This window comes from Capra hircus, assembly GCF_001704415.2.
Source record: "Capra hircus breed San Clemente chromosome X unlocalized genomic scaffold, ASM170441v1, whole genome shotgun sequence".
Classification (NCBI taxonomy): Eukaryota; Metazoa; Chordata; class Mammalia; order Artiodactyla; family Bovidae; genus Capra; species Capra hircus.
In genome coordinates this window covers 27,437,821-27,464,557 of record NW_017189516.1, presented here as the reverse complement: position 1 = coordinate 27,464,557, position 26,737 = coordinate 27,437,821, and the positions used below count along the sequence as shown (strand labels likewise).

At 39.6% G+C, this 26,737-nt stretch overlaps 1 protein-coding gene across 1 annotated transcript; it reads right to left on the bottom strand.

The window, feature by feature from the left end:
* Nucleotides 1-3,119: 3,119 nt before the first annotated feature.
* On the bottom strand, nt 3,120-14,523 carry FUNDC1 (FUN14 domain containing 1). The gene is made up of 5 exons (XM_018043968.1): nt 14,361-14,523; nt 13,488-13,644; nt 9,952-10,027; nt 5,342-5,470; nt 3,120-3,742 (listed from the first exon to the last, which is right to left on the bottom strand). Exons 1-5 carry the CDS (start codon nt 14,386-14,388, stop codon nt 3,665-3,667), a joined length of 468 nt encoding a protein of 155 aa, XP_017899457.1. The 5' UTR covers nt 14,389-14,523; the 3' UTR covers nt 3,120-3,664.
* Nucleotides 14,524-26,737: the final 12,214 nt, after the last annotated feature.

Genomic DNA, 26,737 nt, shown 5'->3' with positions numbered 1-26,737 from the left:
GTGGGTCATACTTTTTGTAGCCTGATTTTATCACTAACAAGTGAGTCTTTCTAGATCAATTTATATCTCTCTACATTCCTCTTAATAATTGTATAGAATCCTATCATTTGAATGTACCATTAAAAGTAATAATTTAACAAAACTCAGGAAGCCAGAGGAAACACGGAGGAGGTGCACTTAAATTTTCCTCTTCTTTACTAACAGGAAGTTAACAGGTATTTTGTAAAGCTGGTAACTTAGGATAGAAAAAGCATATCCTTATGGGAATCCCCTTGTGTGTTATTTGTTGTTTTCCCCTTGCTGCTTTTAATATTTGTTCTTTGTGTTTGATCTTTGTTAATTTGATTAATATGTGTCTTGGGGTGTTTCACCTCGGGTTTATCCTGTTTGGGACTCTCTGGGTTTCTTGGACTTGGGTGAGTAAAGTAAAAAAATAAATAAATAAAAAATAAAGAGCAAAAAAAAAAAAAGGAAAGAAAAAGCATAATATATAAAGCAATAAAGGCATCTACTAGAAAAACTAAAGACATATTAGCAATCGAAAAAAAGGGGGAGGGAACAGTGACTGTGCACCAAATTCCTTACCTTTCAGAGTGACCATCCAATACGTACTATCCAAACTTGGACCAAAAAAACTAATTATAATCTATGCATAAAGAAATTCTCATAATGGTTGTCTCATAAAAGGGGATGAGGATGGGCACTTAAATGTTTCTGTCATCATAAATGTACCTATTGTGTGTGCTTAGTTGCTCAGTTGTGTCTGACTCTGTGACCCCATTCAATGTACCTATTATAAAAAGATACTTATAAGTGAAAATAGCTATTTATAAAAGTGTATAAACTATGACTCAATTTTTATACAAAATACACGTGTTCATATGTATGTAGAAAAAAATTCCACAGGCTATGTACCAAAATACAGATAATCATTTCTAGATACACATTATCAACATCTTATATATTTTTGTTACGTTTTTTTCTATAATAAGCATATTTAAGAAAATATTAAAAATCATCAGCTTTTGTGTGGGAGATTGGGGAGGGCTCTAAGAATAAAAAAATAAAAATTAGTCAAAATGGGGAATTCTCTGATAGTCCAGCAGTTAGGACTCCACAATTTCACTGCTTAGGGCATGGGTGCGATCATCGGGCAGGCAACTGAGATCCTGCAAGCTGTGTGGTGAGACCAAAAAGAAAAAAAACAAAAACAACTATCAGTCAAAATGTCCTTATACCTTCCAAAGTCTAAGCCACAAAATATCTATATTCCACATACTCAAGTTTTAATAAATCTTGCAAACAACCTTTATGCCCGCAAACATAAAAACCCCCATTTTAGACAACAGCAGGCCACAGGCTTTTCACTCAGGCTAAGCCCCACCAAGTCATTTCTGATGGAGCTTGATTCAGAACCTTCAGAGAAGGTTTCCTATAGGTTAACACTAACTCTAGCACAGTAATATGCTTTTCACATACTCATTCACAACACTGGCTGGATACCTCCTGTGAGCAAAGCATTACACAGGGGTGTGTCACAAGTTATAGATTAATTAATACCACATATGACTGCATCAGGTAGCATACAACCTCGTGGGGTAACAGTGCAGACAAGAGGCAGAATACGGGGCACCAACAGAGAGGAGACAGTATGGAGAGCACTGACAGTATTTTGCCTTTGGTATATAAATCAACAATCAAAAAATACTTGGAAATGTATAGGTAAAAATGAGGTGTTCTTTTTCACTTTTCATTCATGTTTGGACTCTGAACGTAGTTATTGTTCCAACTCATTTGCCATTAAATCAAATGCCAGGCTCTCCTTTTTTATTATGTAACTTTTCATATAAGAATATTTAGTCTCCATTTGAGGGTAGTCATTTTTGTGCCCCCATTTTCCTAATCACATAGAGAAGAGACACTTTGTATTTCCAAGAGGAACAAACTGAGCCAGCTACTAGAGCTCCCTGTAGTAGCCTGCCTCACTGCATCAAATGAAAGGTATCAGGCAGATAGAGCACACAGAAGCACAGTCAAGGTTCCACCTAAGAATACTTTTCCCTTTTAATTTCACAGTAATGAAAAGCTAGGCAAGGAAGAAACAGAGCAAAGCTCAAAGAAGAAAAATTAAGTATTTATAAGCAAAATCACTTCATATTAAGAGAGTCTGAGTTTTATTTAGCATTTTATCTGAGGCGCTAATGAGAGTAAAAGAAGAAAATAAAGATCAATCCCACATTCAATTTTAAGGAGTCTTGTGAGGGTGAAAGGACAAAGACTGGAACAACCCTGAAAGTATGAAACACCTTATGTTTATAATACACAAAAAATACTGTAAGGATTTCCTATCAAAAGGAGATAGTCTGAACATCACAGTCTTTTCAACCTGAAGACTCCAACACCCATTGTTCTTTGCCTTTTCCCAATTCTAACCTAGAACTGTACCCCACCAGGCTCCTGTCCATGGATTTTTCCAGGCAAGAATACTGGACTGGGTTGCCATTTCCTTCTCCAGAGATCTTCCCGACCCAGGGATCAAATTCAAGTCTTGTGTTTCCTGAGCTGCAGGCAGATTCTTTACCACTGAGCTACCTGTGATATTGGTCCTGAGAAACAAGTCAACTGGCCTAGTGTTCAATCAACATAATGCTACCAAAAAACCTGAAAACCTTAAATCCATACTATACTACTTTTTTTTTAATTAATTTTTTAAACTTTTTTTAATATAAATTTATTTATTTTAATTGGAGGCTAATTACTTCACAATATTGTATTGGTTTTGCCAAGTGATTTTTACCTCTTTGTAAAGAAGGGGTCAGTATATTAATTAGGATTTTTAAAAATGAAATAGTGAGATTCACTCAAAGTTAATAAAATGAATCAGTAACCCAACTCTATGTACTCTCAAAATAATTAATTCTATCCAGGCTGCCAGGATAAACAAATGTATAAAAAATTTAGAAGTTTACATACAAGAAGGTATTTTCATAACTACAGACATCAAAAAAACAAAAAAGAGCTTTAGATACATAGTATTTTCCTAGAGCATTTCTTGAAACTGTTTACTACAGTTATTAAATAAGTAAGAACTGTATGAAAAAGCAACCTAAAAATTGGTATTAAATTTGCTTAATATCTTTAATAATTCTATTATCTGTAAACCCTACCACAAAATGTGTTACAGTTCTTCAGTTTACTGCAAACATATCTTTAAAAAAAATGTCAGCCCTACAGTTGAAGCTATAATACAAAGTGTTAATTATTGGCACTATACTAAAAAAGCACAATGGAAAACATTTTATTTAAATAAAATGAGGATAATATTTTACTGGGGAATACATCCAACAATTCATTTTCTCTCCACATCTATATCCAATAGTAGTGTTTTACAGGCAAATTTTAAACAAACACAAATTCTTAAAAAATAATGGAAGCCATGTTTTGCTCAGGGATACTATTATCCACATACCATACAGGTTATTTTATAGCAGATACTAGTCTGCTAAATTTCAGATGGCAGAATGCTAAGCAGTGAGTTGGGTATTGTCCAGCTAGTTGTTTCTTGTCATCCTGGAGAATCTGTCAATGTGTAATGATGAGACCATCTTGTCACCACCACTTCTCTTCTCAGAGGTGACTTCACTGTGATAGAACATTCATATTCTTAAGATGCAAGGCCTAGCAAAAAGCCTCCCACAAATCCACTGGATATCACAATGTTCTGTTTGACAAATTCTGTTGCCTGAAATAAAGTTTGAAGAAAAATACTCTGAATTATGCTACAACATTGATAAATCTTGAAAACACTAAGTGAAATAGACAAAAATAGACATTGCTATTATAATTTGCACTTACATAAATAGTCAAATTAATCAAGACAGAAAGTAGAACAGAGGTTACCAAGGGCTAGGGAGACAGGTTAATTATAGGAGTTACTGCTTAATGCTTAGAGTTTCTATTTGGAATAATGAAAAAGTTCTGGTAGTAATGATTACATGAAAGTGTGAATATATTTAATGCCAGTGAATTGTGCACTTAAAAATAGTTTAAATGGTAAATTTTGTGTTTTATATATTTTACCATAATAAGAAAAAGATAACAAATTTTTAAAAATACTCTTAACTATTAAATCCAGAGCTGAGTATTATTTTTTAGATGTTTTCCTCAATTCAGTAAATATTCAGCAAAAATTCTTGTGTTCCTACTATTGCAGATACCAACCATCAGGCAAGATGCCAGGGTTGTCTGTTACAAACTGAAGGAGCCTAGAGCCCCCAGCCAGGCCCAGAAGCTTCTTGCTTCTGAGATAACAGGCATATGGACAGCAAAATTCTCACAGATAAAAAGAAATCTCCCTACAGTGTGGGCATAAATGGTCCATTCAGCAAATTATTGACACAAATGATTAATAAATTCCCACAGCATGCACAATGATATTTATTAACTATTAGTCCACCTACCCAGTAGGAAAAAATATGCAGGATCAGGAAAATAGCACCTTGATAAAATGTTTAACCCAAATAAAATCATGAAGAAGGAATTACACAAAGCAAGACTGTGAGATACTCTGCCTAGATACTTCAAAAATGTGTCATGAAATTCAGAAAAACAAAAAACAGATGAGGGAACCATTTAAAATTAAAGGAGACTTCAGAGACATGACCACCAAATGCAATATGCAATTCTTATTTGGGGGGGGAATATATAAAAATTTTAACATGAACTGTATATTAAGAAACACTATTCTATCACATTAAGTTTGGGGGATTCATAAGCGTAATTGTATAGGAGAATATCCATACTCTTGGAACATATGTACAGAAGTATTAAAGAATAAAAAGATACAATGTCTTAAATAATTCAGGAATAAAAATGATAAATCACACACAAAGCAAATGTGAAATGCAAACAATCTGGTGAATAGGTGAAGAGTACTTGGGTATTTTTTTTTGTCTGTCAACTTTTTAACTAATATAAAATTTTTCAAAACAGAAGTTGGAGAAAGTAAAAGGACAGAATTAAAAGCAAAGGAGCACTCAATTCAATTCTAAATAATGTAAGAATAAAACAGACAAAATATACATAAAAATATTAATAAAACTAATATAGTAATAAAATATATACATTTTCAAACTATTCCACCTCAACAAAAAAAAATAGGTAGCTTAGGTTAACAACTAAAAAAAATGAGTGATTTAAATGGTGACTTGATCCCAAATTTTACTTAACACTCTAGACATGACCAGAAATACCAATCTTTTTTTTAAAGACCACATTCCCTAGTCACATTTTCTGCTGAGATCCATTTAAAAAAAAAGGGGCCAAAAATACATTGTCTTACTTCTTCTATTATGTTATTGATTTCAGGTGCTGCCTTATTGGCTCGTTTCTTAATCTGTCTTTTTGCTTTGTTTACATCTTTTTCCACCCTCTTCCAGTCGATCTGCACATAGCCACTGTGACTGGCAATCTGCAAAAATGTAATAAGAACGGTTAATTTTAAACCAACTAGGTTGATAATACAATATATGAACATGTCCAACTCTTTGCAACCCCATAGACTATAGCTCTCCAGGCTCCTCTGTCCATGGAATTCTCCAGGCAAAAGTACTGGAGTGGGTAGCCTTCTCCAGAGGATTTTCCTGATCCAGGGATTGAACCCAGGTCTCCTGCACTGCAAGCAGATTCTTTACCGTCTGAGCCACTAGGGAAGCCCCTATATGAACATTTAGATTTCAAGAAATGTATGAAGCTTATGTGTAACAAAGCATAATTTAGTCACTAATTTATTCATTAACACACACTGAGTGCCTATTCTGTGCCAGGCACTGTTCTAGGCCTCAAAGTTATGTCCAAGAACAAGGGAGACAAAAGTCCCCACCCTCAGAGAGCTTACAGTCCATTAGGGAAAACAGACTTAAGCATACAAAATTATTTAGATGTGATGAACACTATGTTAAGAAAAGTACAGTACTTAATAGCAAAAGATTCCAACTATTCTATAATTTGATCAGAATTTTTGGAATTTAAGAATTAGCTAAAAAGGCAGAGACTACTGAACTTGTACAGCTAATAAAAAAAAAGTACCCTTAATTAAACAGATGATTAATATAAGAGATCAGTAGCCAATCAGTTTTTAGGTCATTAAAGTAGCTTGATAAACTCTCTTCACTAACTCAGACTCTTCAGTCAAATTAAGAATACTTTTTCTGGTAACTGCTTTTGAAAGTGGAATATAAAAGAAGATATGCTCTATACAAATTTTATGTCATAAATACTTTTAATAAAACTACAGCTAAATGCCTACTAACCCTAATGTCTCATATGGTGCTACTGAGACACAGCAAAATCTGAACAGGAACAATAGCATGTGTGTAAGCCAGTACAGTAAGTCATCCCTTTAAACAGTACAATCAACATGTAAAGAATCACAAGAGTAGTAAACAATTGTATACCATTATAAATCACTTCTACCAAGTTGATGCTTTCTTTGTAATCTCTTAATGCATCACTTTAAGTACGAAATAACTCAATTGGTAAAAATCTGCCTGCAATGCAGGAGACCCCAGTTCAACCACTGGGTTGGAAAAATCCCCTGGAAAAGGAAAAGGCTACCCACTCCAGCACTCTGGCCTAGAAAATTCCATGGACTGTATAGTCCAAGAGGTTGCAAAGAGTCGGACACGACTGAGCAACTTTCACTTTTACACATAAAATACTTCAAATTATAAAAATATCTGACTTTATATAAATAGGCTGGGAATCTTAGGTTCCATTTTCACTGTGAATGACTCCAGAGAAGAATCTATTTATCTCCATTTCTTCCTATATTTATTCACCTTATATCAGTTCTAACTCTAGCCTCAGCAAAACAGAGTGATAATCAAAGCAAATGGCAAGTGAAAGGTTTTCCTGGCAATACCTTACATGGTAATCTGGGTTACAGACACGGAAGTGATGATGAACCTTAAGGTCCGTCCCATAGACAGCAACTATAAACCCTGGTTAAAACACAAGGGCTCAGAATAATAAAAGGAAGCACATTTTAAAGAGGAGTTGAAACTTGTAAGAAGAGACCAATATAAGGTGAGTTGCCCATTTTTTTTGGCTTTATCTTGAGGACAAGATGCAGTTGCAGGGTGGCTAAAAGCTGAATAGAGAACATGCCATTTTTCTGGCCTGAAGAACCAGAGGACAGAGCCCAGGAGAAGAACAGCCAGAAAGGACACAGTTATAGAAGGAAAGCCCCAAATTCTATGTGCAAATTATATCCAAGTCCTGAACCACACATCCATGGGGCATAACGAAGTACTCCAGCTAAGGCTAAAAAAGAAAAAAACAGATTTGAGCTACTCTCTACCACAGGTGAAATGGAGTTTGCAATTTGAGTCTAATCAAGTTAACTGCCTACTAAAATCAAAACATTAACAAATTTCAGAGGAATAAAACAGAATCCAGACTCTCCATGACATAACATTCCCAATGCTCAGGGATAAAATCCAAAGTTATCTGATACAATAAAGCAAGAAAATGTGGCCTAGTCTCAAAAGAAAATAAACAGATGCCAACTCTGAGATGAGCCATATACTGAAATTATCAGGACTTTAAAGCAGTACCTCAATGAGGGAAAGGAAACTGCACTTGTAATCAATGAAAAGATAAGAATTATCATTAGAAACATAGAAAAATATAAAAAGAAATGAAAATTCTGGAATTGAAAAGTATAATATTTGAAATAAATTCACTGGATAAATGGCAGAAGGTAGATGACACAGAATCAGTGCACTTGAACCTGCTGCTGCTAAGTCGCTTCAGTCGTGTCCGACTCTGTGCGACCCCATAGACGGCAGCCCACCAGGCTCCCCCGTCCCTGGGATTCTCCAGGCAAGAACACTGGAGTGGGTTGCCATTTCCTTCTCCAATGCATGAAAGTGAAAAGTGAAAGTGAAGTCGCTCAGTCGTGTCCGACTCCTAGCGACCCCATGGGTTGCAGCCTATCAGGCTCCTCCACCCATGGGATTTTCCAGGCAAGAGTACTGGAGTGGGGTGCCATTCTAGATCACTAGAAATTATACAATTTTCAAAAAAAGACCAAAAAGAACAGATGAACCTTATCAAAGAGCCTAACATGCATCAGTCAGAGTCATGTTCAGAAGGAAAAGAATAGGAGAAAATATTCAAAGAAATAACGGCCAAAACCTTCCTGAACATACTTAAAGACATTAACTTACAGAATCCAGAAGCTCAGTGAACTCCAGGTAATGATCTAACACAATTATGAAATAACAATACTCAGATGATGTGGGGGTTGGGGCACACAGAAATTCAATAAATGATAGCTAAATTCCCACATTCCATAACGGGAAGCCAACAGTTAATACCTCAAACTGAAAGATAAAGAAATAGCCAATTAATTTGGTTAGGAAAAAGAAATAAATACCTTAGGAATCAGCTAATAGTTCAAACTGGTTGCCTCAAGAGAGGAAAAATGGGGAGGTAGTGAGGGAGGCAGAGGATTATTCTAATCTGTATTGAGCATTACACATGTACTTGACCCTTTGAATTATAGGCATGGACAACTTTAAAAAAAAAAAACCTGAATTTAAAAGATTTATATACCAACTGTCTATTTTTTAAGATTGCAGTGTGACAAATATATACTGGAAAACACCTGAGCTTTAAATATAAGTAAAGGTAATAAAAATATGGCAGCAAGACTAAATAAAAGGTAATTAGCCTAAAAGCCGTTTGTTTCTTTGTCTTTGTTTCCTTCTATTGAGCTTTCAAGTCAGTCATATTTGTGGGAAAAACTGGTTTGATGCGGAGAGGTTCCATCTTCTACTCAGGGACTTCAAACATTATGTGGACTAAACATGAAGTAGAAGGTGACAATCATAAAACATGGGTTTGAAGGGACTGAAATGGACTTCTGATAAGTGACATGCAGAGTAGACTGAAATATATAATTCCATCTGTGAATATCCCAGGGAACTCTGCTTTGGTAGAGTATCCTTTTCCATCTTTTGAAACTGAGTTTTCAAAACAGCTATAAAATTAACTATCTTGATTCTAGATAACTATATAAATAACTTAATTCTTGGTTCTATATAAACCAAAGTCAAAAATCTGCTTAAATAAAATTCTTTGTACAAATACTGGCATACTCATCCAAAGGACTAAATTTAGAATATGAATAATTATTTATTTTTACCTTTTACAAGAGATAAGCAATTACTCTTAATAATACCATCAATAGAAAAATATATATGTATAAAATTTTAAAACTGTTTAGTAAACAACTGAAAATCTATGCTTAATACATATGAATTCAGTCCTTCTGTACATCAAGCAATGACACTGGTTATTACATGATCAATGGCTAGGTGCTGAAGGCAGATTTTGGTTGCTATGACCATCAATCATTTTCAAAACCTGACAGATTTCTGTATCTTCAAAAGTGTTGCTAACACACATTCCCAGAGATTTTTCAATTTTAGGATTTATTATATTTGATCTTCAGGGAATGATATTTTGGGAAAAATATATGCCAAACAGACATGAATGCCAGATAATATCCTGATAAACAACCTCTAAGAGCAAAGCATTTTTGAACCTTATACTTAGAGGAACATAAACAGGACTAAAATTTCAAATCAACTTGCCTCAGAAATAGGATTATGAATTATTTTTTAAGACCAATTTTTCACTTTTTATATTATTATGGTTTCCTAGTTTTAAAAAACATGTTAGAAATTGCTAACAGCAATTTCCTCTGGGAAGGAAAAATGACTAGGAAACAGGGAAGGAAAGAGACTTTTTGATTTTCATATATTGTGTATGAATGTGTGTGAACTTTAAATATATGTTTTAAATTATCAGTATGAACAGGTTATACTATTGATGAAATGTTTATTTGTTAAGCAGAGGCAAGGACTGAAAGCTCTGACATACCTGAAGGAGAAGAAAGCCACCACCTACTGCAGTTGCTGCAAGTTTTCCAACTTTCTGGAACAAAAATCCCGCACACCTTTAGTGGAAGAAATGGCAAAGGATGAAGACAATCAATGATGTATTAAACTCTCTCTCTTCTAGTTTTCATTGCTTTCCTAATAAAATCTTAACGTCTTCCCAGTTCTTTTGACCATGTTCCTCACCTGCTCAGAAACCCTCAATGTTTCCTTTCAGTTATACAGACTAGTCAAAACTGCACAGTCTAAATTGTCTGAGATGTGCTTCAAAATAAGGGATGAAGAGAAGGGAACTGACAGGGGAAAGACTGGCTACTGAAACTGAATGTGAGTACTCAAGGGTTCATTATACTCTTCCTTCGACAGTTGTATTAAGTTGTATTGAAATTCCTCATAACAAAATGCTTAGTTTTATGGGGTTTTTTTTAAAAAATATAGTCAAGATGTTCCACATATCTGGCCAACTCTCACTCTACCCAAACCTTCTACTCCAACCCAATCAGTTTCCAAACAGGTCACCACTCTTGCTCAAGCTATTAATCCCCATTTCTTGGGGTTTCTACCTTGCTCCACCTATCTAAAACTTTTCTACCCGTTAAGGTCCAGTAAGAGGTCCATCTTCACGACTATACTTTGGCTGACATTTCTCATGGCTCCCTTTTCTATTTCTATCTCTATATTAAACCTGTTTTGTCTCATCTATCCTGTAAGGATGTTAACCCATACTTTTTTGATTCTCTCCTTCAGTGAGTTCATTATTCCCTTCAGCATTCCAGATCCAATGTGCAAAGGAATCTCAGATTTCCAACTCCGGCCTTCTGTACTGGGTTGAATTGTGTCACCCCTGAAATCTATGACCTTCCTACAACCTCAGAATGTGACCTTATTTGGAGTAAATTCATTGCAAAAGCAGTTAATTCAGATGAGGTTATACTAGAGTAGGGTGGGCCCCAAATTCAATATGTCAGAGAGACACACAGAAGGAAGACAGCCATGTAATGGCAGAGGCAAAATTGAGAAGATTTCCTAGAGGAGGAAATGGCAACCCACTCCAGTATTCTTGCCTGGAAACCCCCATGGACAAGAGGAGACTGGTAGGCTACAGTCCATGGGGTCATGAAGAGTTGGACATGACTTAGCAACTGAGCACACACATCTACAAGTCAAGGAATGTCAGGGATTGTTGGCAACCACCAGAAGATGGGAGAGAAACATGTAACAAATTCTCCCTGAGCCTCCAAGAAGGAACCAACCCTGCTGACACTTTTCAAACTTCTAGTCTCCAGACCTGTGAGAGAATAAGTTTCTCTCATTTTAAGTTACCTAGCTATGGTGCTTTGTTATAACAGCCTGAGGAAACTAACACCCCTTCATAAATGGAAAATGTACGTTTCCAATTACATGACGAGCTTCTCTTGCCACCCAGAACCACATATTCAAAATGTCCCAAAGCAAACACCATCTTTCCAACCAAACCACCTGTTGCTAAAGTCCCAATTTCTAAGTGATAGCACTATTCTTGAGGCTTCTCACCTCATGTTCATCTCAGACTGCCTTCTTCATCGCCTCTGGGGTCCAAATGATGGCCAATTCTATACACCCAAGTTTCTCTAAAACATTTGATTGTCTTCTTTCCATCCTCAAAGGCATCGCTACCTTGCTTCCAGATCACACTAACGACCCTCTGGCTGATCTTCACACCTCCCATCTCACCTAGCAGCCACCCATTCTGCTGTCAGTTTTAGTTTTTTATTAGGATCAAGAACATATAACTACCTACAGCTAAACATAATTTCCTCAGCTTCCCAATCAAGTCCTGAATTGGTCTGAATTGTTAACTAGCTAACATCTTATTAACCATTCCTCCTTAACATATGCCACAATAGGACATCAGTTTTATACCCTAAAAAAATTGCCAACGTTTATTACGCTGAATCTAAAGTCACTGCAACAAATCACCTGTATAATATTAGAGTCCTATTACACAGCTCCTGGATCAACACCTGGCTATAATCCAAACATATGTGTCCCTCAGTAGGGGAGACAGCAACAAAGACTCAGAAAAGGGAGCAAAGGAGCCAAGCAGCAACCAGGTCTTAACAGTATCCTGGGGACTGTGCTCCACAAGCATGTCTATCCTTTGCTTGATGGTATGAGAAACTACAATCAATATACTAATGTCCTCTGTTCTGTCTCTAGGCTTTCCAAGCAAACTTCTTCCAATTATGGGGCTTCTCACCAAGTTTGGCCTACAAGGAGAAAACACACAATGATTTAATTCTACTGCTCAATTATTTTTTAGTCTCTTTCAAGATGGGGCTCTAGGCCTGGACTCACATTAACCAATCACCCAAGGCACCAGACTGTGAGCTTATTTAAGTAGAAGGCCAGGCCCTGAATTGTGGGCATCAAAGTATAACCACCTTGAGAAGAATCATCTGAATAACCAGGGCTCTGACCAGGCAACTCTCTTAACTGCAGGCTTTTCTCATAAGCAGCACTAATAAGTACACATCATGAATAAATACTGTACCTGTTCATCACAGAATCTTCACAGTCTCTACCATAAAATGGCATTTATTTTAAAAAGGCGTTAAAAAAAAAGGCATAAAAGAGTGCACCATTGTTCCAAGGTGCAAATAAAACACAAATTAAAACAAACACTTTATACTTATCGAGTTTAAATATGTAAATATTTAAATTAATGTAGGATGAATTTAACCTAGAATCTAAGAAGAAAAAATGATTACTCACAGGTTAAGCACACCCACTAGCTTCAGAAATTCCCTAGGGTCATGAACATTTTCAAAATAAAGGGTCAAACTTCTTTCTGACCCTTGTTATTTGGCTAATCTTTTTAGTCTAAGAATAACAGAATTAGATCTATAGCAGCAATTATATAATCATGTGATCTGAAATGTTAACTGGTGAGGTTAATACTATTAACCTCTCCCCCTTAATGTACTCCACAGTATTATCACTGAGTAACAAAGACCCAGTGTTCTACAACTCTCCTTCTTCAAAGTATTATCATAATTTAAATTGGCCCACAAAATTAACAGAACCATCTGTATCATAATCAGTAATTTTTACTAAGAATTTTACACTGCTTTGCACACGGCTGATAATCCTGGAGATTAGTTTTACTGTGGGAGTTCTCACAGGGTTTTCAACCGAACAAGTAAAAATTATTTACATATAATTAACTCTTCTCTTCTATATTTTTTCCTCTTTACTCACTGGTACTGAATCAGATCCACTACATCTGCTAAATCTGAGAAGGGGGGAAATATGCAAAAAAAAAAAAAATTAAAGGAAGGATGAGGAGGAGGATGATCACCAAAACCCAGCAAAGAGTCTGAGTGTCGATTACACTAATCATATCACCGAGAAAAGTCTCAAGGTACAGCTCTTCTGGGATTAACACTGTAAAACCACTGACTGAGTACGTAGTTGGCCCAGATACAAAAGGGCAGCAGTCAGGCTCCCAGTGAAATTTAACAAAAAAGATGTTCTCACCAGCCACTCACTCCACCCATTACAATCTGGGTGGCTACCGAGTATTTTTCTACCATAGGTCCGGAACTGTGGCCAAACACTCGATTCCACCAGTGATGTCTTCTGGCATACTCAGTTAAATCCAACACTTCGTAAGAATCATCATCACTTTCATATTCTTGAAAGCAGAAAACGAAAGCAACACATTTTCAGTCAACTGAAAGTTAAAAATGTCGTGTGCATTTTCATCTGTTAAAATTCATTGTTACATTGGCATACACCTAAAAACGCCCGGATGTAGACAGTTTCTTAAACCCAATCTCTGAGACTTAGGGCCTGGAGAGTAAAGGGCCTAGCATCCCCTTCCCAAAGAGCTAGACACAGGTCTGGGGGGGGGGGGGGGGCGGGGCAACGTCAGTTACACAGCTGAGCACAGTTACACCCCTACCCCAAATCTCTGCAGGGGTGGCTCAGTTTCACAGCAGGGTCTCCCCCAATCTCGGCGGGTAGGTCAGTTTCACAGCATGAAGGGTCACCCCCAAATCTCAGGTTCACGGTCAGTGCAGGGTCCATTTTCATCAGTGGGAGGAAAGGGGGGGTCTTCCACTGGCCGAACCGGTTAGAGGCCCAGCAAGAAGAAATGACTTCAACAGCAAGACTTAAACGTTAGCAGACAGATAGGAAGGGAGGTGAAGGTAAGACAGGTGGGGCCGTGTTGAGGGCGAGCGTCCAAGAGGGGGAGGAGAGGTCTAATCTAAAAGAGGTGCTCAAAGAGGTTGCCTCAAGAAAACAGAGCCCCCAGGATCCCTGGGACAGAAGGAAGAGGCGAGCCTGAAGCAAGGTCGAGAGCTGTGAGCCGCCTCTAAGATACTACTTCGGGCCCCGGCCGCTCACCTTGGGGAGGGGGGTTCCGGGTCGCCATGATACCGCCGGCGGCCTGTACTGAGGCGGTCCCAACCCGCCCGCCTCTCGCCCCTACTTTAAAAACCGCTCTAGGCCCAGGTGGAAGTCTATGGTCTCTTTTTTATCTCCTCCTCCTTTTCCTCCAGGCGCACAGTCCTGTCCCCGCCCCCTCCTCTAAGCGCAGGGCCTTCCGCGCAAGCGCAGGGCAGAGGGGCGCGAGGAGGGGGGAGGGGGAGACAGGTTGGATACCAGCCCGCAAGGATTTGTGGGAGTTGTAGTCAGTTGCCCTCCGCAACACTGGTTTCCCACCCCTCCCCCCCGAGAATTTCCAGAAGCTAACTTTTGATATTTTGTTTCAAAGGGCCTCACTGGAGGGGAGGGGGCGTCACATGGTGGTTAAACGAAAACCAGCTTGCTATTTGTAACACGGTACCAGAAAGAGGCTTTTAAAAAGAGATAAGAGAAACCCTCTTTCGAACCACACTTTTCAAGCAGTCAAAGGCTCACTAACAGATGGAAAATTTTTCTAACGCGCTGCTGCTAGGAATTGGAACCTTTTCATCTTCTCCACGCGTTTCCTGCCAGGAACCTGAGGGAGGAAGAGGGAAGCCCAGAAAATGACCTGACACGAGTTACTCAAGAGGACATAATTTTTAAACATCATTTTTGTTATTTAAATCTGACAGAGGAACGAGGATAAGTTCTTCACCCAAGAAGCCTCACGGGATTCTGTTGAATGAAAAACCGTGTTGAAAACCAAGCGGCTAACTCAGGTTCACATAAACTGGCCCCGAAACTTGTTTTGAATTTACGTTGCACCCGCATTCGCTGTACATTTAAAACAACCCTATCAGTATTCGTATTCTGAGAATATGGAAATGAAGAAAAATAAGAAATCCTGGTAGAGGCTGCATTACTTAAAATATTAACTTACATAATTGTACTTGGCTTTTCAAGTCCTGGTGCTTTAAATGCAAGGGTTGATGTCTCTCAAGTTCCTCAGCTTGTGCGCCTCAAAATACAATTCTAAGACTGGCTGGAGATATTAATCTTCACTTTGTGTGAGATTACTGTCCTGGGCCATGTGCGGATTGGAAAAGAATTTCCAGCCAAGAGGCTGAATGAGAGATGAATAAAGTTTACTAGAGAGGGACACACGATTACAACACATGTCGGTTCAAGGGAGAGCCCAACCCTTTCGCAGGCTAGCAGCCAATTTTTATGGTCTCAAGATAGAAAATTTCTACTAGAAGGATGGTATTAGGTTATTGGTTAGGATGCCATAGGGAGAAGGCAATGGCAACCCACTCCAATACTCTTGCCTGGCAAATTCCATGGACAGAGGAGTCTGGTAGGCTGCAGTCCATGGGGTCGCTAGGAATCAGACATGACTGAGAGACTTCACTTTCACTTTTCACTTTCATGCATTGGAGAAGGAAATGGCAACCCACTCCAGTATTCTTGCCTGGAGGATCCCAGGGACGGGGGAGCCTGGTGGGCTGCCATCTCTGGGGTCACACAGAGTTGGACACGACTGAAGCAACTTAGCAGCAGCAGCAGGATGCCATATGGGCTTCCCTTGTAGCTCAGCTGGTAAAGAATCTGCCTGCAGTGTGGGAGGCTTGGGTTCAATCCCTGGGTTGGGAAGATGCCCTGGAGAAGGGAAAGGCTCCCCACTCCAGTATTCTGGCCTGGAGAATTCCATGGACTGTATAGTTCATGGGGTCGCAAAGAGTCCCACACGACTGAGCAACTTTCACTTTCACTTTAGGATGCTATAGGGTGGGTAATCCAGTAGGTATTTCACCTACTTCGGGTCAGAGAACTGGCTGGTTTAGATCTGGAGGCTCAGGCAACAGTTGCTATGGGCTTTGGTCAGTTCCAGAGATTTTTATTCTGTGGACTGTGAAGAAAGCTGGGCGCCGAAGAATTGATGCTTTTGAACTGTGGTGTTGGAGAAGACTCTTGAGAGTCCCTTGGACTGCAAGGAGATCCAACCAGTCCGTTCTGAAGGAGATCAGCCCTGGGATTTCTTTGGAAGGAATGATGCTAAAGCTGAAGCTCCAGTACTTTGGCCACCTCGTGCGAAGAGTTGACTCACTGGAAAAGACTCTGATGCTGGGAGGGATTGGGGGCAGGAGGAGAAGGGGACGACCGAGGATGAGATGGCTGGATGGCATCACGGACTCGATGGACATGAGTCTGAGTGAACTCTGGCAGTTGGTGATGGACAGGGAGGCCTGGCGTGCTGCAATTCATGGGGTCTCAAAGAGTCGGACACGACTGAGCGACTGAACTGAACTGAACTGAACTGAACCTTGGTGGAGGGCTCCATACCTGTGACCTTGGTATGAAAGTAAAAGTTGCTCAGTCATGTCCGACTCTTTGTGACCATGGACTATACAGTTCATGGAATTCTCCAGGCCAAAATACTGGAGTGGGGAGCCTTTCGCTTCTCCAGGGCATCTTCCCAACCCAGGGATCGAACCCAGATCTCCCGCATTGCAGGCAGATTCTTTACCAGCTGAGCCACAAGGGAAGGTATAAGGCTCCACAATTACATGTTTTGGAAACAAAATAACTTTCAGGGACATAACTTCTGAGGTCGTCACTGAAATTTTTTCCAAGAGTTAACACTTTTGAGTTCATAAACGACTTCCTCCCCATTGCCTCCCCACTCCCAGTGAGGTGCTAACAGATAAGAGAAATAGCAAATGATGGGCCACTGAAAGAAGAGAGAAAAATTACAAATCAGAAGAGCACAATTACAAATTGGAAGAGGATTGACTGGGCCAATGACATCCAAACACTTTCATCTACTTCTAGCACTATCTGCCAACTACAGAAAGAAGTCACTTTCCTGTCAAGGCAATGATATTTAGCATCAAATGATTATGGAGAAAAGAGGGAGAAAATGGAAACAAAACACTGCTCTTAAGATGCCAAAAAATGAACTTTTGAATCTAAAATGCATCCTAAACATGTCCAAAAATGAATTAAAGGCAATTATTTCTGTAGCGCACTTAAGGGTTGAGAAGGAAATTTTTAAATACTCTTCCTTTTGTTTTCTTACAGTGATATACCCTTGCCATTACCTCAACCAAGTTAGTTGTATAATTTATTTTACTAGTGTGTTTTTTCTTTCCCAGTACCAAAAAAGCTGTTATTTTGTTGGCTCAGTGATGAATGGTTTAACGTGTAAATTGTGTACACAGACTTCAAAAGGTGCTACGATCCTCCTGATTTTTTAAATTAATTCCTATTTTGAATAGGTTTTTTTTTTTTTTCAGTCAGCACTAATAAGCATTTTCACTGTGAATACTGGTGTCTTACCTACCCACTGTGAAGTGAAAGTGAAAGTCGATCAGTCGTATCCAACCCCATGGACTATACAGTCCATGGAATTCTCCAGGCCAGAGTACTGGAGTGGGTAGCCTTTCCCTTCTCCAGGGGAAATTCCCAATCCAGGGATCGAACCCAGGTCTCCCACATTGCAGCAGGATTCTTCACCAGCTGAGCCACAAGGGAATCCCAAGAATACTGGAGTGGGTAGCCTGTCCCTTCTCCAGGGTATCTTCCCAACCCAGGAATTGAACCAGGGTCTTCTGCATTGCAGGCAGATTCTTTACCAACTGAGCTATCAGGGAAGCCCCTACCCACTGTACTAAAACATAATTCATGTAGCTTCCAGTTTTTCAATGGGTTCCAAAAGTTTATGAGTAACTTATTCAAAATAGAGAACAGTTTCTATTTAATCCATAATGAAACTGTAATAAAACTATTCCTTCCTGATCTCTACCTTTCCTCACTGTCTTTGAAAACCTTATTTGTTAAAACATAATTTAGTCAGAATTAAGAAAAGCAAAAAGCAGACATAAAAACAAACAGAAGAACAATTCACAGTCGCTGGGCAATCTAACCTCCCCCATTGGTTACAACTAATCCCAACCCAATGGAGCCCACTCATCTCACATTTGCATACTTAAAATACTCCAAGACTTAGACTCTAAGTGACCTTTCAAAGCACTGAGGTAATCAATTGCTGATGAGAAAAGTGTAGCAAAGCTGATGCTGCATGCACTAGCTTGTAAGAATATAAACAAGTAAAAAGTTTGATAATATGTCTGCACAATCTTATAGATGCCACTTCATTAATCCCGCTAAAGACCAGTGCCAAAGACAATATAAAGAGTCTTTATGCATAAAGATATTCATTGTAGGGTTTTTGTTTTGTTTTTCATGTTGAAAAGGAGTAGAAACAATAGGGGACAACAGAAAGTGTCCAATAGTAGATGAACAGTTATAGAAATTAGGGAATGTTATGTTTATAAAGATTAAGTGCTTAAGTAAAAAAACTTGTTTACCAAGTTGCACTGACCATTTTATTGCAAGTGAAAGTGAAAGTCTCTCAGTCGTGTCCAACTCTTTATGACTCCATGGACTATACAGTCCATGGAATTCTCCAGGCCAGAATACTGGAGTGTGGAGCCTTTCCCTTCTCCAGGGCATCTTCCCAACCCAGGGATTGAACCCAGGTCTCCCACATTGCAGGCAGATTCTTTGCCAGCTGAGCCACAAGGGAAGCCCAATTGCAAATGATTTATTCAATTTCTGCTAAAAAATGCAGACTTGATAAAATGGAGTAGATAATGTTGCAAACTTGATTCTAGCCTGTTGGCTATTACTAGACACAAATTCCTGTGCCTCACACACGGTGAGGCCAAACAAACTGAAACATCAGAGTTCAGAGCAAAGAAAGTTTCACTGCAGGGCTATGCAAGGAGATCCAACCAGGCTATTCTGAAGGAGATCAGCCCTGGGATTTCCTTGGAAGGAATGATGCTAAAGCTGAAACTCCAATACTTTGGCCACCTCATGCAAAGAGTTGACTCATTGGAAAAGACTCTGATGCTGGGAGGGATTGGGGGCAGGAGGAGAAGGGGATGACAGAGGATAAGATGGCTGGATGGCATCACTGACCCGATGGACGTGAGTCTGAGTGAACTCCGGGAGTTGGTGATGGACAGGGAGGCCTGGCGTGCTGCGATTTATGGGGTCGCAAAGAGTTGGACACGACTGAGCAACTGAACTAAACTGAACTGATGCAGAGAGAAGGTGGCTTATGCTCAAAACCCCCAAACTTCCTGATGGTTTTGATAGGGATAGAAGAAGATAGTTATACAGGTAGTTGTAGAAGTCTCAGTGGGATTATAGATAGAGAGAGGAACATAGAGAACTTTGGAAGACCACTGTAAGTTAATGATCGCTCAAGAAAGCTATTGGAATGTTGTGGAATGAAGCTGGCTTGCTTAACTATAGAGTCATAAATAAAAGCATGAGATATACCCCAGGTCATTAAATGAAAGAAAAAATGTTACCACCCTTCTGCTGATTTGAATAAGCACTATGATGGTCCTAGTGTGACCTCAAAGGATCAGACACTCTCCTGCCCAATGCGAAGAAGGAGCTAATGATGTAAGCCTGATGTCTACTCAAAGAATAAGGAAGAAGCAGTCTTTTCCCCCAAACCCACTTTCCTTTGATTATAAAAATATAACCCACTTAATCCTTGGGGTAGAGCCTGCTCCCTGCCCACTTGCATCTCTCAGAAGTGGCCTATATTAATAAATCTACTTCTTACCTATCACTTTGCCTTTCACTGAATTCCTTCTGTGCCAAGACAGAAAAGAGCTTGAGCCTCAGTAAGTCCAGACACCAGGTGAGTGATTCTAATTAAAAGACTATAGGTTCAAGTCCCAATCTGGGTTTAGACTGGGTTCAAGTCCCAATCAGAGGTGCATGGTTTCAGTTTTAGGGGAAAAGTTTTTATAGGCAAAAGTTACCTGAAGTTACTATACTCCACCTGGGTGGGAGCCTTAATTCCTGCAGAACTCAAAGTATTGTTATGTGTAGTCCTTGAAGAGGAATCAGGACCCTGCCCCAAGGCTGCATTATTTTTTTTAAGTTGATTTTTTTTTAAACATAGTTTAATTTTTGCCCTGGTGGCTCAGATGGTAAAGCATCTGCCTACAGTGTGGGAGATCTGGGTTCTATCCCTGGGTCAGGAAGATCCTCTGGAGAAGGAAATGGCAGCCCACTCCAGTACTGTTGCCTGGAAAATCCCATGGATGGAGGAGCCTGATAAGCTACAGTCCATGAGGTTGCAAAGAGTTGGACACGACTGAGCGACTTCATTTTTATTTTTGCCTGTGCTGGGTCTTCATTGCTACCTGCAGGCTTTTTCTAGTTGCAGCAAGCAGGGACCACTCTCTAGTTGCAATGCAAGGGCTTCTCACTGCAGTGGTTTCTCTTGTCATGGAGTATGGGCTCTAGAGCCCAGGGGCTTCAGTAGTTGTAGCATATGAGCTCAGTACTTGTGGCCCTCAGGCTGCAGAGCATGGGTTCAGTAGTTGTGGCACGCAGGCTTAGTTGCCCGCCCCCACTCCCGTTGGCATGTGGAATCTTCCCAGAGCAGGGATCGAACTCCTGTCTCCTGCACTGGCAAATGAATTCTTTGCCACTGGACCACCAAGGAAGTCCTGCACTATTGTCTCTTGATGTCTCCTCCCTTGTTTCTGCATCAGTTTCCTTCCCTGATTAGCAAATGTTTGAATCTGCCCTTTGGAACTCAGAGAAGGTCAAGGGGGATGAATGAAGCCTATTTCCTATAAACAAGAAATGAGGGACATGATAAGGATTTGTACCAGGGAGGGCCCCATAGAATCCTGCTTGTTTGAGAGATAAATGGTTATAAGATAGTGTTACCAAACCAAACTTGGGTCTGCTTACCTATGCCCAGTAAAACCAAACTACTGACATGGTGAAACAGGAGGGAATGGGGCAGGTCACAAATTTTAAAAGAATGACATAGTTCAAGGACTTGACATAAACTGATTAGAACCAAATAGATCCAAGTTGAGAGACAGTCAACTTCCACTAGACCTTGAGCCTCATTATATACACATCAACAAGCTAAATGACACACCCACAGGCACCATGACAGTTCCAAGGCCAACCATAAAGGTGAAAAAGTGGGCAGTGGCTCAATTCCTGGAAATCCCCACCCGCTCCCCCAAATAGCTGGAATACTATTCCCACTAATTAGCCTAAGAAATTACTCAACCCCATAAAAACTGACAATCCCATATCTTAGTGCCGCTTTCACCTTCTGAGCTAGCCCACACTCTGTCTGTGGAGTGTGTTTTTCTCTAAGTAAATCCACTTCTTACCTATCACTTTGTTTCTCCCTGAATTCATTCTGAGATGAGACATCAAGAAGCTGAGCTTCAGTAAGTCCTGAGACCAGGTGTAATCTCAGTTAAAAGACCATGGGTTCAAGTCCCAATCTGGGTTTGGTCGTGTTCAAGTCCTGGCATGTGAGTTCAAGTCTCAGTCTGAGATGCACAGTTTCACCAGGTTGTGGTAGAAGAAAGTGCAGCATTTAAGTTGCCACACAAGTAGTTCAGGACAACTAATGCTCAGAAAGCCTGAACACCCCAGTGGGGCTCAGCAAAGCATTTTTAAAGGCCAGTGGAGGGTTGGACCATAAAGAAAGCTGAGCGCTGAAGAATTTATGCTTTTGAACTGTGGTGCTGGAGAAGACTCTTGAGAGTCCCTTGGACTACAAAGAGATCAAACCAGTCAATCTTAAAGGAAATCAACCTTGACTATTAATTGGAAGGACTGATGCTGAAGCTGAAGCTCCAATACTTTGGCCACCTGATGTGAAGAACTGACTCATTAGAAAAGACCCTGATGCTGGGAAAGATTTAAGGCAGGAGGAGAAGGGGACAACAGAGGATGAGATGGCATGGCACCATCGACTCAATGGACATGAGTTTGAGCAGGTTCCGGGAGATGGTGATGGACGGGGGTGCCTGGAGTTCATGGGGTCGCAAAGAGTCGGACGCGACTGAGCCACTGAACAACAGCAACAGGGGGAGGGAGGAGGAGTCCCAGGGCAAGTGATCAGCTCCTGCACAGTTCTCTGATTGGTTGATGGTGAGGTAACAGGGGTTAACAGGGTAACTGGGGTCCTTTCAGTTCAGTTCAGTCGCCCAGTTGTGTCAGACTCTTTACGACTCCATGGACTGCAGCACGCCAGGCCTCCCTGTCCATCACCAGCTCCTGGAGTTTATTCGAACTCATGTCCATTGAGTTGGTGATGCCATCCAACCATCTCATCCTGTGTCATCCCCTTCTCCTCCTGCCTTCAACATTTCCCAGCATCAGGGTCTTTTCAGATGAGTCACTTCTTCACATCAGGTGGCCAAAGTATTAGAGTTTCAGCTGCAGCATCAGTCCTTCCAATGAATATTCAGGACTGATTTCCTTTAGGATGGACTGCTTGGATCTCCTTGCAGTCCAAGGAACTCTCAAGAGTCTTCCCCAACACCACAGTTCAAACACATCAATTCTTCAGTGCTCAGCTTTCTTTATAGTTCAACTCTCACATCCATACATGACTACTGGAAAAACCATAGCTTTGACTAGCTGGACCTTTGTTGGTAATGGTCTCTGCTTTTTAATATGCTATCTAAGTTGGTCATAGCTTTTCTTCCAAGGAACAAGCATCTTTTAATTTCATGGCTGCAGTCACCATCTGCATTGATTTTGGAGCCCAAGAAAATAAAGTCTCTCACTGTTTCCATTGTTTCCCCATCTATTTGCCATGAAGTAAGGGGACCGGATGCCCTTAGTTCTCTGAATGTTGAGTTTTAAGCCAACTTTTTCACTCTTTCACTTTCATCAAGAGGCTCTTTAGTTCTTCTTTGCTTTCTGTCATAAGTGTGCTGTCATCTGTGTATCTGAGGTTATTGATATTACTTCCAGCAATCTTGAATCCAGCTTGTGCTTCTTGCAGCCCAGCATTTCTCTTGTTGTACTCTGCATGTAAGTTAAATAAGCAGGGTGACAATATACAGCCTTGACATACTCCTTCGCTGATTTGGAATCAGTCTGTTGTTCCATGTCCATTTCTAACTGTTGTTTCTTTACCTGGATACAGATATCTCAGGAGGCAGGTCAGGTGGTCTGGTATGCCCATCTCTTTCAGAATTTTCCACAGTTTGTGGTGATCCACACAGTCAAAGGCTTTGGCATAGTCAATAAAGCAGAAATAGATGTTTTGGGGGAACTCTCTTGCTTTTTCAATGATCCAACGGATGTTGGCAATTTGATCTCTGATTCCTCTACCTTTTCTAAAACCAGCTTGAACATCTGGATGTTCACATGCTATTGAAGCCTGACTAGGAGAATTTTGAGCATTACTTTGCTAGCATGTGAGATGAGTGCAATTGTGTGGTAGTTTGAGCATTCTTTGGCATTGCCTTTCTTTGGGATTGGAATGAAAACTGACCTTTTCCAGTCCTGTGGCCATTGCTGAGTTTCCCAAATTTGCTGGCATATTGAGTGCAGCACTTTCACGGCATCATCTTTTAGGATTTGAAAGAGCTCCACTGGAATTCCATCACCTCCACTAGCTTTGTTCGTAGTGATGCTTCCTAAGGCCCACTTGACTTCACATTCCAGGATGTCTGGCTCTAGGTGAGTGATCACACCATCATGATTATCTGGGTGATGAAGATCTTTTTTGTATAGTTCTTCCGTGTATTCTTGCCACCTCTTCTTAATATCTTCTGCTTCTTGATATCAGTCCTTTAGGCACCAGTAGGCCTCGGGCCTACATGCTCATGGTCATCATGTAATTAATTTCTTCCATTTGGTGGAGTTTCTTACATCTGCAAAACAACTCCAGAAATGTGCAAAAGACACTATTATCTAGATACTTCACAGAGGAGCTACAACAGAGGATATGGGGGAGGGTTCTGTCCCAGGATAGCCCCATAGGGTCCTGCTTGGTTAAAGTAGTGATAAAAGAGTACAGGGTAGGAAAATAAGTGAAGACAGCCAGAAGAACTCTAAAAAGGAAGAGGAGTGAGAGAGAACTAGCCTGGGTGCATATGAAGATGTAATTTTTTAAAGTTACTAATGAAAACAGTGTGATAATAGTGTATGAACAGACAAAGGGACTAGAATAAAAAGTCCAGAAATAAAAACAATATTTACCAGGGAATTCCCTGGCAGTCCAGTGGTTAGGGGGCTTCCTTGGTGGCCCAGACAGTAAAGAATCTGCCTGAAATGCAGCAGACCTGGGTTCAATCCCAGGGTTGGGAAGATCCCCTGGAGAAAGGAGCAGCTATCCACTCCACCATTCTGGCCTGGAGAATTCCATGGACGGAGGAGCCTAGCAGGCTACAGTCCTTGGGGTCACAAAAGTGAAAGTGAAAGTGAAGTCACTCAGTCGTGCCCCACTCTTTGTGACCCCATGGATAGTATAGCCTGCACTAAGCTCCTCCGTCCATGGGATTTTCAAGGCAAGAGTACTGGAGTGGGTTGCCATTTCCTTCTCCAGGGAATCTTCCCAACCCAGGGATCAAACCCTGGTCTCTCACATTGTAGACAGACGCTTTACCATCTGAGCCACCAAAAAGTTGGACACAACTGAGCAACTTTCACTTTTAACTTCCTTTCCAGTGGTTAGGATGTGGCATTTTCACTGCCATGGCCCCAGTACAGTCCCTGGTTGGAGAACTAAGATCTCACAAGCCACAGGGCATGCCAAAAAAGGAAGAAAAAAGAAAACACTCCAAAACAAAAACAATATATATCAGAAATGAGTATACAATAAAAATGGAATTTCAAGTATTCAGGTAAATATGACCTTCATTTTAAAATCTGTTGTTGAAACAGCTAAAGCTGATGTCTGACATCTGGAAAAAGATACAGCTGAATCCATACTTTACAATATGTGCCTGGATGAACTCCATTTAAATTTTTAGATATAAAAATTAAAATAATTAAAACTAATTGAAGAAAACTGGGCAAATTCCTTGATAACTTTGCAGCAGGGATGACTTTTTATGAATGACTCAAAATTTGATAAATTTGACTATAAAAAACTCAAACTTAAGCATAAAAAATAAGTAAAATCAAAAGACAAATTACAAACTGAGAATAATCTTTGTAATTTTTATTGAAGGCAAAGGACTAACTTTCCTAATATATAAAAGTTCCTTAAAAAGGGAATTTAAAAAAGACCAACCACCCCAGTAGAATAGCAACAGGCCCATACGCAATTCACAGAAAAAAGAAATATGAATGGCCCTAAAGCACACAAAAAACTCTCAACCTTAATTATAATAATTGGACATTTTAATTCTCACTTAAGAGATTAGTTAAAATTCAGGACATGGAAACAACCTAGATGTCCATCAGCAGATGAATGGATAAGAAAGCTGTGGTACATATACACAATGGAGTATTACTCAGCTGTTAAAAAGAATACATTTGAATCAGTTCTGATGAGATGGATGAAACTGGAGCTGATTATACAGAGTGAAGTAAGCCAGAAAGAAAAACACCAATACAGTATACTAACACATATATATGGAATTTAGAAAGATGGCAATGACGACCCTGTATGCAAGACAGCAAAAAAGACACAGCTGTGTATAACGGACTTTTGGACTCAGAGGGAGAGGGAGAGGGTGGGATGATTTGGGAGAATGGCATTGAAACATGTATACTATCATGTAAGAATCGAATCGCCAGTCTATGTCTGACGCAGGATACAGCATGCTTGGGGCTGGTGCACGGTGATGACCCAGAGAGACGTTATGGGGAGGGAGGTGGGTGGGGGGTTCATGTTTGGGAACGCATGTACACCCATGGTGGATTCATGTCAATGTATGGCAAAACCAATACAGTATTGTAAATTAAAATAAAGGAAAAAAAATTAAAAAAAAAAGAGATTAGTTAAAATTCATAAGTAATATGATTAGACTTGATATGTTCATGGGATGCAATCACATGTGTGTACAAGCATTCACTGTAGCACTGTCTGGAATAGCAAAAGATTGGAAGAAACCCATGTGTCTAGTCTTAGAGGACTGCTTAATAAACCATAGTATATCTGCACAACCACAGCTATGATAAATAAGTAAATTAAAAAATAAGAACAAGGAGTTTATCTATGTTCTGATTTAGAAAGTTTGCTAGGATATATTGCTAAAAGTAAAACAGCAAGATGCAGAACAATGTGCTCACTTTTTCTTTTTTAAAAGCAGCTTTATTGAGATATAACTCATATATTATACAATTTATATGTGCCATTTAAAGTGTTAAATGGTATAAAATATTATACCATTTAAAGTGTACAATTCAGTATTTTTTAGTATATTACATTATTAATTTTTAAAACTGTGGTATGGTAAATACACATACACACATACATATATAATTTAAATTTCCATTTTGGTGATCTCAAGAGCATAATTCACTGGTATTAATTACATTCACAAGGTTGT

What these genes read in the sequence shown, in the direction of transcription:
- FUNDC1 (XM_018043968.1), bottom strand. Translation starts at nt 14,388, where the DNA reads ATGGCGACCCGGAACCCCCCTCCCCAAG. An exon ending in GTGGCTTTCTTCTCCTTCAG is followed by an intron (nt 5,471 to 9,951) that starts GTATGTCAGAGC and finishes ACATTTTTGCAG; the next exon opens with ATTGCCAGTCACAGTGGCTA. An exon ending in TCAATAACATAATAGAAGAA is followed by an intron (nt 3,743 to 5,341) that starts GTAAGACAATGT and finishes ACTTTATTTCAG; the next exon opens with GCAACAGAATTTGTCAAACA.